Source organism: Epinephelus lanceolatus, chromosome 11 (assembly GCF_041903045.1).
Source record: "Epinephelus lanceolatus isolate andai-2023 chromosome 11, ASM4190304v1, whole genome shotgun sequence".
Classification (NCBI taxonomy): domain Eukaryota; kingdom Metazoa; phylum Chordata; class Actinopteri; order Perciformes; family Serranidae; genus Epinephelus; species Epinephelus lanceolatus.
Window position 1 is genome coordinate 22,874,774 of NC_135744.1, and position 11,801 is coordinate 22,886,574.

Below are 11,801 nucleotides of genomic sequence, written 5' to 3' on the forward strand. Positions count from 1 at the left end.
CGTAAATATGAATTTGTACATTGTCTTGTTGAGTTTCGTTGTCGTTGTTTTTGGAAATGTTACAGCTGGGGTTGGCAGAAATCTGGAAAAGGAAAAGATATGTTTGAAAATACATTCTCCTCCTGCATCTCTCCCCTCTCTGTCGTAAGCCCCTCTTACCAGACGACCACAGGCTTATGTACACGCTTCATCCAGTAACCCAGTGTTTCCCATACAGTAATTTAATGAATCTTATTTTATTGTAACATTGCATGCAGCTTCTTCGCTCAGCCCCTCCTTGTCCTGCTCTCTAACTGGTTATCAGACCACAAATGAGACAAGACTTAGCGAGCTATCCAGCCCAGGTGTCTCTGTGGGCTGATGGCCAGTAGCATCGCTGCGTCTGATCTCTGTAGCCGCATAACAGAATCTGGATGCTGATCCAGCTCGGTATCAGGGCTGTCCAGACCCCCGGAGCTAGGGTTAAGGCTGGCTGGATTTGGGTTGCTGTGGCTGCTGACTGGGGTTCTGTCTTTGGAGCTGCTGCCTGTTCTCCTTCCGCTGAGGTGGTCTGTAGCGACGGGGATTGAGCCGGAGGACACACCCTGTTTTGAGGCCCTCGATAATGTTAGATACATAAACTTGACTATGAAGCCGCAGCCATGAGCCTTTACCAACATTTTCTCTCCATCTCTGAAATGGCTTCCTGATATTGGCACGTGTTTCTTTGCTATTTTAGACTCTCTTTTCGATAAGTCTGTCTTCCTTTTTTGGGATGCTTTGCAGTGTAGGCAGTTATTGCCGATGCTGGAACTTTCTCTGTAGGATCTCCCTCCATTGAATCAGGGTTCACTGAAGGGACTTGCATGCATTTGCATTTGTAGAACAGCCAATAGGAATGCCCTCTCTCTGAAATGACCTGTGATTGTGCAAAGTCTCCCATCGCAGCCTAGATTTTCTAAAAACCTGAAAACAGAACCAAGAGAAGGTGCAAAAGTCTGGTTTTCTCTCAGTCCACTTGAATTACAATATGCTCAAAGCTTATAATGGGATTTTTGCCCAGTGAAGCTAAACTTAAACTGCCAACCCCAACTTTAACTCAGGGTATGCATTCAACAACTATACCTCTCTCTCTAGAAAAAGTATGGTATTGTTAATTTTCTGTCTTTTTTAATGTGACTTGTACTTTTATTTTATTTTTTATTGATTGATTGATCTTATTTTATTTTATTTATTTTTTATTTTTTTAAAGATTGTTCTTTTGCACCTTTAATGGACAGAACAGAGTGAAGAGTGTGAAGTGGGGAGAGAGACAGAGTGGGGGGACGACATGCAGCAAAGGGTTGCAAGCCGGAGTCGCACTTACGACCGCTGCAGCGAGGCATCACCTCTATACATGGGGCGCCAGCACTATCCACTAAGCTACCGACACCCCGTTGATTTTATTTTTTTTAATTTGATTCTTTTGTATCACTTTTATCATCTCTCTCTCTTATTTCAAATGTATCTTTATTTATTTTTATTTCTACTTTGTATTTTTTTTATATCTATGACTTATTCATTCATTTATTTATGTAGCTTACTTTTTTTTGTTATTAATTTTTATTATCAGTATTACTACCTCTCTATCTCTCTATGATGTATTGGTATTTACCTTATTTACTTTTATGTATATTTACAAGACATGGGCATTGTAACGTTGACACTGAACAACCGATTCATTTATGCCTTGAAATTTTCAAAAAGCAAAATTGGGGGGAAGAAAAAAACAAACAAAATATACAAGGTTATTTTTTATACCATTTTTGAGTTTTGATTAATTAATTAGAGTAATTCAGTACACAGTATAGCTTTACATGTGTTAAATAAACAGGAGATAATATACATTAAGATGCTCATGCAGACAAGCTAAGCCTCACACGCTGTCTGTTTTAGACTTTCTCTTGGGTGCTTGTAGGGTTTATAAATATATTTGTGAGCTTCTTGTTACCGTTTGAACCTCCATGTGTGATGTTGCAGGATGACGGGTGCAGGGAGTTTCACAGTGGTTTCACAATGGTTTGTTTTTCTTCAGGTCCGGAATCTGACCTTAGCTTTCCAGGCTGCTGAGAGCATTGGGATCAAACCCTCCCTGGTGAGTCGAGCTGCCTCAGACCTCACATACTCACACACACACTTAGATAACACAGAGGGAACCTTTGATTAGACGAACTGGACACAGTACACTTTGTCTGATGATTTTTCCTCCTGACTGTCTTGAGCTTAACTGTGTCATATCAGTTATCGTTCACTTTCTGCCTGGATTGCCTCGAGCCGGCACTCCACCACTGTGCTCTGGAAATGTACGACACTTTGCATCAAGAGAAAAACTAACCTTATGCATAATTCAGATAGAATTTGACTTAGTTGCTTTGCGAAAACATTAGCAGCTCTCGTCAGCAATGCCTGAGTAACAACCAGCTGCTCCAGTGAAATATTTAGAATGAACACTACGTGTTTTGTCATGAGGTAAACAGAGTCACTTCCATATTTATATCTAGTGAAGCACTGCAGTGTGCTTATGGTAGCAAATGTGGAGTAAATGCTCCATCTCTTTAAGGAATAGTTTCAACATTTTGGCACATGGGCTTCTGATTTCTAATCATTATAAAATGTTTATAGATCCTGACTCATTTGTCTTGTTTAAATCACTGCTCACTTCACTGCCGTCACAGAGCTGTTGTTCATACAGAGACATCCTCATTACACACACCCTAAAAGCCTTTGTTTTATACTGTCATGCTTTTTTTCCCTTCTCATTCAAACACATATTACTGGCTGTAAGATTGTTGACACTGTAAACAGTTTAATGCCGGCCAGCTCAAGTGAAATCCTCACGCACACAACTTCCAGAGTAATTTGACTTTAGAGGAATAATCTGCTGCAGCCAGTGGAAATTAGGTTTTTTCCCCAGACACATGGATGGATTACTGAATGTGTCTACCAACATTTTCAGAACAAAATAGAACAGGCTGCAGTGAGAGTCTCTCTCCATGGGATATTTAAAAATAGCGGGTTTGTGCATTTAGTCCTTCTCAGTCCAGCACAGCCGGCCATAGCCCACAAGAATGACCCTCTGCAATGGTTTTTTGTCCTCTAAGTGAGGATTAGAATATATGCAGTTCACGTAATCAAGAGAGACAAACAAACAACAACCAGTCAAACAAACAGTCAAATTTAAGGTGTGCTGATAGATTCACGTCGTCAACTCATGCATTGAGTAACATTACAAGTTAATGTTCCACCTTAAAAGTCACCAGCAGTTGGCCCAGTGAATTGAGTTTTTTTCCAAACTACAGCTGCTGTGAGAGGCAGCAAAACATCCTTTATTTTTATAGTTATAGCTTAGAAATGTGAAACTCTCCACAGTATGAACAGTGGTTACATGAGCCTCAAAACCAGCCACAGCTCAGCCCTGAGCAGAGTGACTGTCCGCTATTGGCCAATCAACAGACTGCAGTGTTCACAGCTCCACCTTTTAGTACCAGATCTGTGTCTTAGGTACCCCAACAGAGGGGGAATCAAAAATCAGGAGTATGCAGAACGGTTCCATTGGTACCATCCACAACTTTTGGCAGTGGAAATGGAAAAAATGCGTACCGTACCGCTTGGTAGAAATAGGGCCAACATGACCACAAAGAGATGCAAAGAGACACAAAAAAAGGCAAAACCACGAAAAAGTCTGTGTGTTTTGCTCTTATGTAGGAGGCCTTTTGGCACATCTGTGCCCAGGGGCCCATTGTCTCATAATCAGCCTATGCTCACACCAGTGGCGGCTGCTGGTCTTTCAAACAGGGGAAGCTCACTTTAAGTTTACATCATGAAATATGTCGTATTGTAGCGAGGCAGTAACTTATAAAAGGAACATTTAATTGAAGCCGTTTTTCAACCACACTCAAAACAAACCTCAAAGATTTTCGGAACTCCGGACGGCACTCGCATCCGCATGGGACTGAGCTCGAAATGCCGAAATATATTTTAAAAGCGCCGTCAATCACAAAGGGGTTCAGCCTTTAGACAATTCCTCCAATCATCATGCATACACCAAGCGTCCTCTCCCGCCTACCGCACCATTAGGTCCCAGGGAAGCTGAGCCTCCCTGGAAGTGACGATTTTGTCGCATTTATCCAATGACCGTCTCGCTTTGCTGCATGAAAAAAACCTGCTCAGCGCTGTCTCATAGGAGTGCTTGGAGGCTCCGCATTCACCGTGCTGACACAAGAATGTACGACGGGGAGGTCGTGTTTGAAATCTGGTGATAAACAGCTGACGTTTGAACATCATAGTCATGATGTGAAACGCATCCTAGCACACGTTTAATGCAATGTAAAGTCTTATTTTAATGTAAATTCAATAGTGCATATTTGATCATTTCTTCTATATGAAATTTTAGGGGAAGTTCAGCCTCCCTTGTTGTCTCAGAGCAATCGCCCCTGGCTCACACCTATGTTTTTTGGGTGCTGAACATACTGTTCTGTTAACACTTTTACTTTCTTCTTAGAAGTGATTGCAGAGTATCTGAGACATGCAAAGGTTAAACTAATGTGACCTCTCTCCAGCCCTGCTTTACATCTGTGCATGACTTCTCGCTATGTTCTGCTTTCCTGATGACAGCACCATGTTTTGAGGAGCATGATAAATCAGATGAATATTTGTTGGATATCTGTTCTTTCTGAAGTCCAGCCAAAATAAGTGCTCTGAGAAAACACAAATCAGTCGAATAGCTCCTTCGCTTTATATGTGGAAGAGCTAGCTGGACGTCAGCGAGGAAGTAAAATAGGCCCAAATGTTTCACTGAGACCAAAGTCCATTTTACTTTGTCTTATTAAATGTCCATTATGTGCCTGTGGTTACGGGAATTATGTTCCCATGCTGGTGACTTCCAACTTTTCAACTGTTACTTTCTCTGTTATATAAACACAACAATCAGACAGTCAGCCCAGAGAGAAGCAGCTGATCACCCTCCCGTAAGGGGGTTGAGACATCATGGAAGTTACTGTTATTGCAGTGAAGCTTCTGTATAAGTCTGAGCTCAGGGAAACTGCTGTGACGCAACTTGACAGTGTCATGTGAAAGCCTGGTTCAACGTCTGACTCATCACTCTGGGCCCTGATTTGTGTCCAAGCAGGTGACTATATCCTATATTGAGAAACAGATACTGAGTGTCATAATAATGCAATAATGTAGATTACAGTATCATAAAAGAATACTTCAACCCCAAGTGACCATTTGTTGATCTCAACCCCTGTTACGAAAACTTTTTCTCGCATGCCTCCACAGAGAAGGAAGAATCCAAAAAATTCTTGATGAACTGTTGTGAACGGTGGTCATGTTTAATAACAGCAAAACTTCATCAAACATCTGTTTGTAAGCTTTCATATTCAATTCAGTTTTATTTATAAAGCAAATCACAATCTGCCTCAGAGGGTTTTACAGCATACGTCATGCCTCTGACCTCGGACTCTCACAGCGGATAAAGAAAAACTCCCTTTAACAGGGAAAAAATGGTAGGAACCTCGGGAAGAGCAACTGGGGAGGGGGACACCACCTAAATTAATAATTCCAATTATTTCCATGACCTAGAAAAGATCAATCAAGATTTGTGAACATGAGCCACTCACTCTCAAAGCCAGAAACCAGAGAGGTACGTCTCAAACTTGTGATGTCATAGAGTATAAAGTCTGGAGCTGCTCCATAGACAAGGAATGGGAGATGGAGTTTTTGGACCCACAGAATGTTTGTTTGATTTGTGTTCTGTTGTGGTGTTCTGAAATGTCCCCATAAACTCAGAACATTCCTCTGGGTGCTCAGTGTCGTCTAGAACTGTGGCTCCCCACTGGTCCACCCACAGGGTCCAGATTTCTCCCCAGTCACGAGTCCAAAGTCCACATGGCTTAATATGTTCGGTGTCATACTTGGTTTGGCCATGTCGCCAGTTTACTGTCTCTCTGAAGTAGCTGTCCGTTAGTCACTCACTCTACAGCAGGAAACAGCACTTCAAAATAAAAGCTCTGTGTTAGAAATTCACTGTACTTAAAAATAAATTGTTTTTTACAGACTTGATGTTTGTGCATCACTTGTGGTCCAGTTGGAAACCACTGATCTGGAACATCTTTCCCAATTTATTGTCTATGGAGCAGCTCCAGACATTATACCCTATGACATCACATATTTGAGTTTGAGCACTCTAGTTTTTGGATTTGGGAGAGAGTTGTTCATGTTTATTGATATTTTTGGATTGTTACACCGTAGGAATAACATGTATGAATGTAGAAAATGTGCACAGTTCCCCTTTAATCACACTCTCTTCAAAGCCAGACACCATTGACAAAGACAGTAATGTTAAATTGATCAGCACAGGAGCTGCTGGTCTGCAACCGCCTTGATCTGTTAGTGCATGGGTAGGCAACGTGCGACTCACATGAGCCTCTCTCCAGTGGCTCCCTGAGGCTCTAAAAAAATCATATGGAACTGAATTTTTATTTATAATTGCTGTAAGCCTAAAGAATTTCTTACATTCTCTAATTGTAAAAATGTGTAGCCTAGGCACAGAATTACAAACAACTTTTAATATTTTGTCAAGAAGATCTACAGCCTTTTCCTCTAAATGTTTCTCCTGTCTTGTCTAAATGAACCTCCGTAGTGGTGACTAGTCTTGAATCTCCCTAGCGAGGCTAGCTATGGACTGTGGAGTCTGGGAGGAAAATAGATATTAATAATGCGTGGACAGATTAATTTGCTTTCACCACCACCTCTTACCAAATGTTCACAAATAGCGTCCTGCCAACAAGCCACCTTGTGCTAAAACATATTAATGAATGCTCGTTTAGACCTATTAGTAATGTTGAACGGCTTTTTTATACGCAATAGTCTGAGTTACCTTCATAATAAGACTCAAATTTTTGTTAGAAAATGGGTCTTTTGATAGTAAAGGTTGCTGACCCCTGGGTAAGTCAGTTTGTGTTACCAAGTGACCTAACTAACAAGTTACCTGAGGCATTGTTAGACCAGCAGCTCCTTGTTCAGCAAAGTTAACTCACACTCTCACAAAAATATTAGTATCAGAATATACTTACAGTACCCAAATTAAAAGTATTCATAATGCAGAACGGTCCGTTTCAGAATAATATATACTTTATTACTGGAATATAATTATTAATGCATTAATTTGTTCATCACTTTAGTGTTGCAGCTGGTAAAGGTGAAGCTCATTGTAATTATTTTATATGGTGAATGAATGAATGAACTTTATTTATATAGCATCGTTCATGCACAGAATGCAGCATAAAGTGCTTTACAAATCAGCAGCAGAGACAGACAGTAAACAGATAAAACCTTACAATTATACACTACTCAATCAAGGAAAAATGAGAAGAATAAATAAATTAATCAATCAATAATCAAATCAAATAATAAAAAATACATATTATGAATATTAACACAGGAAGCTGCTAGTCATAGGTTATATTAAAAAGATATGTTTTGGGTTGTTGTTTAAAACTCTCCACTGAGCCAGCAAGTCTAATATTTAAAGGCAGGGTGTTCTGTATTTTTTGGGCATAGCAGCTAACAGAAGCATCCCCAAAGGTTTTTGTGGTGACATTAGGAACAGTTAAAGAACAGCTGTGGCGGATTTCAGGGTTTGTCGAGGGACATAAGGTGATGAGGAATCTGTTAAATAAGAATAATTTTTAAGAGCCTTAAAAACCAGAAGAAGGATTTTAAAATCAATTTTAAAAGATACTGGGAGCCAGTTTAGGTTATGTAGAACAGGAGTTATATGGTCTCTCTTTTTGGTTTTTGTTAAAACCCTGGCAGCAGTTTTCGGTAGGCCAGTATGAAGAGCATGACAATAGTGAAGACAACTGGAAACAAAAGCACAGATAAGCTTCTCAGCATCTCGCTGGCTCAGTAGCAGTCGTACCTTGGCTTTATTGTGTAAATGATAAAATGCAGTTTTTGTCAGTGATTTAAAATGAGCTTTAAAATTGAGATCAGAATCTAAAATGTCCCTGGGGTTTCCTACTTGAGGTCATGTCTGTGTAGTTTAACCTGCAATAACACATCATAATAATTTGCTTGTTTATTTATATTTTGTATTCATGATCTCAAACTATGGAGTAGAAGTCTATAGTAGCATGAAATGGAAGTATTAAAGTAAAGTACAAGAACCTCAAAACTGTACTTAAAGGTTCTTAGTTAAATTTTACCACTCAGTGTGACAGTAATGTAAAACACACATGGACATAAAATAGAAAGTATTTAAATAAGAAACCCATCAAGATATAAAAATCAAATGTTATTTTCACACTGAGAGACTTGGTGTCGTATCTTGGCGTCGTTGCATGTTAGTTCTGATTGTGCTAATGGGGATGCTGTTGTTCTGGCATTTAGCAGACGCTCCTGTGAAGAGTGACTTCATAATAATGCTGCTCACTGTTAATGGTTGCCCTTTTACGACCACACATGGAGTCCTTGCAGAATACATAAATATTAAGGAAGCTGGGTTTTATCTCCACACCACTCTGACTGGACTGACAGTGGTGCTGTTTGTAAAGCTCAGAATTATTACAATCAAAACACCATAACTCTAAACACTCCTTGTTCTTTTTGTTCCAAACAGGACATGGAGGAGGTGATGAAGACAGACAGGCCGGACTGGCAGAGCGTCATGCAGTACGTCTCTCAGATCTACAAGTACTTTGAGACCTGACCAGCTGGAGAGAGATGAATTGGAGGCACTGCAGCACTTTTTCTGTCAGCACTACATTCACCTTCCAGACAGATGTAACGCTGCCAGCGTAACCTTCCTCCTGCTCACTGTTGGACACTTAACACACAACTGAGGAAGTCTCCATTCTTGGGAGATTTGAAACAATCACAGAGTTGCTGTTTTCTCATTTTTTAACGGGACGCTACAGTGAGCACTGAGGCTCAAATTTACAAAGACTGTACTGCAAGAAACAATAACTTGTTCAATTTTACCAGCTTTAAACATCATCTGAGCATCGGATTCACAGGCAGGGGACAGCTGAGCTGGTTTGATTTTTTTTAACTCCCTCTATACTGACTTTGAAAGAACTGACAAAAATACATACTGTAATAGATTTTGGGTAACACTTTACTTGAAGGTATCTACATAAGGGTGACATGACACTGTCATAACTATGACATGACACTGTCATGAACTTGTCATAAACATTATGTACATGTCATAAACGTCTATGACTGCTGTCATTAAGTGTCATTTGGTTTTTGTAATGACAAGTTGACATTATTTGGGCTGTCTTGATTATGACAACTTGACATTAATCAGAGTGACATTACCAGAAGTTGTCTTTGTCATGACAAGTTGACATTAATTTGTTTGGGATGTCCTTATAATGACAAGTTGACATTAACTAGGTTGTCATAACAAGTTGACATTACCAATAAATGCAGCTCTTTTTGAGTTTATGACAAGGTGACATAATGATTGATACAAAGACATCTTCTGGTAATGTCATCCTGGTTAATGTCAACTTGTCATTATAAGGACATCCCAAACAAATTTAATGTCAACTTGTCATGACAAAGACAACCCAAACAATGTCAACTTGTCATGACAAAGACAACTTCTGGTAATGTCACTTTCATTAATGTCAAGTTGTCATAATCAAGACAACCCAAACAATGTCAACTTGTCATTACAAAAACTGAATGACACTTAATGACAGCCGTCATAAACGTTTATGACATGTACATAATGTTCATGACAGGTTCATGACAGTGTCATGTCACTCTTATGTAGATAACTTCAAGTGTTACCAGATTTTGTCACAAACTGGCTGTCAGTACAGAAGATATTTTTCCATTATATGCTAATTATCAGTGTTGTTTGTGAATCAAATGCTCTGGTTCTTATGGAAGCCCATATCTGCCAATGTGATGGATAAAAAACAGATCCTGTGAGTCACTACAGTGAGAACATTTCTTGAAATAATGACTTTGTATCTCAAAATAATGAGTTGTTATAAGAAAAATGACAAGTTAGTATCTCAGTTAGGGCTGCCCACGACTACGAATTTTCCCAGTCGACCAATAGTCATCATTTAGGGCCATTAGTTGACTACTTGTATTGCACTGCTTGGTGGAAACAGGACTTTAGCAACCACTCAAAGTGCTTTACAACACATGCACCATTCACCCACACATCAATACATCATACATACAGTTTTCTAATAATAACTTATCAATAATAACAGTATCTTTTTTTATTTTTAATCACATTGGCGGTAATGGGCTCCCGTTGGTTCTGGTCATTTTCAAATGTGCCAAATCTTCCAAGACACAGCATATACCAGACTATCTATGCATGGTCAAAGTGTAACCCTCTGTCTGAGCTCGCAGCGTGACGTCTTTTTTCACTGAACATTTTGTTTTGTTTGCTGAAATGTTGCTTTAAAGAATCTGTCACTTCTCACACCGAGTGCTTATCGTGAACGAGCTGGAGTTGTACTTTGCAGAGCAGAGAGTGTTTTGAACTGACAGCTTTGAGTTGAACTGAAGCCTTTTATATTTTCCACTTAAGAATAGAGATGAGACAAACCCTACGCTGCCATCTGTGATGCGACACTAAAACATGATTTAACACTACGAGAGTTGCTGAATAGTTTTGTAGAAATATTTTTATGAAGACAGATTGATCTCTATGTTTGCGTTGTTTACAGCACTAAGGACCGGCTGAATCAAACCATTGTGCACTGTTTTTCATGTTTTTCCATCGAGACTCTTTCAACAACTATGGTACTGCAGCTGCTTTGCAAAATCTACATATTCCGCATGCCATATTTAAATAATGACAGAGAGGATGACCTTTACGTGTAAGAGGTTAAGGCGCAACACTTTCTCTGTGGTATGATTTAGACAAGCCTCCATTTGCAGATGCCCTTATGTTTTGGAAGATAAAAGTGTTATTTATTGATTTACAAGACGTGTATCCTGAAAAGTGAGAATGGACAGAAGTGTGTGCAGTTTTCTATATACTGATGTCAGATCTGGAAGCCTGTTGGATGGATATTGCCCAATAAAGGATTGTCAAGTTTTATATTCAATCATTCACTTTTTGAAAAAAATGATTCTTCAAGTTATGTGACGCCAAGGTGACGCAGTCTTTGTCCGTGAAAGCACCAGCTCTGTGAGTTGCTCTACTTAGAATGCTTTTCCTCTGTGCCCAGCTCTGTGCCAGGGTTGTGAAACATTTGGGCATTGTGGGAACACTGAATGGAAAAGAGTAGCCTGCTTGTCACATCACACCTTTGCTGCTTAAACACATTTGAGTAGCAGCAGGTACACATGAGGCAACACTTAGGGAATGAATGAAAATATCTAAACACAGTAAGAAAGGTCAGATGAGAATATAAAAAAGGCAAGCTTGGTCTTGGATTCATGTGCTCTCTCAAAACTGATTTCCATATATAAATATTTCTTCCTATTTTGACCTCTTAGCATGAATTTGCGTCAGCCAGAAGCGGAAGGTAAACAGTATTCAGCAGTTTAAATGTGAGTAAATCGTTCTTCTTTTGCCTCCACTGAGCTCCTGGCCTGCGGGGTAAACTCCGCGATTTCGGACTGATTGAAACCAGATGCAGCCGCGTGTCTATGAGCAGTGCAGGCGCGAGTGCGTACAGTATAAACATGACGGCATTTACATTAAACGGAAAGCACGTGGAAGCGTGGTTGGACGAAGTTTAATTGATGCGTAATTACGCGCGGCGGACCGGTGACGCTTGTTTGGGATTCCA

General features: G+C 39.8%; 1 protein-coding gene across 4 annotated transcripts in view; it reads left to right on the forward strand.

Annotated features, from left to right (window-relative positions):
• The window catches only part of specc1 (sperm antigen with calponin homology and coiled-coil domains 1), a 145,950-nt gene extending 136,715 nt beyond the window's left edge, over window positions 1–9,235 (forward strand). For 2 of the 4 annotated variants that reach the window (XM_078172362.1, XM_033645754.2), the window contains exons 14-15: window positions 2,054–2,113; window positions 8,642–9,233. In XM_078172362.1, the coding sequence (XP_078028488.1) occupies window positions 2,054–2,113; window positions 8,642–8,731 (150 nt within the window). In that variant the 3' untranslated portion in view covers window positions 8,732–9,233. Of the gene's footprint in view, window positions 1–2,053; window positions 2,114–8,641 lie in introns of all 4 variants that reach the window. The other 2 variants (XM_078172363.1, XM_033645762.2) reach the window with 2 other exon arrangements.
• Window positions 9,236–11,801: the final 2,566 nt, after the last annotated feature.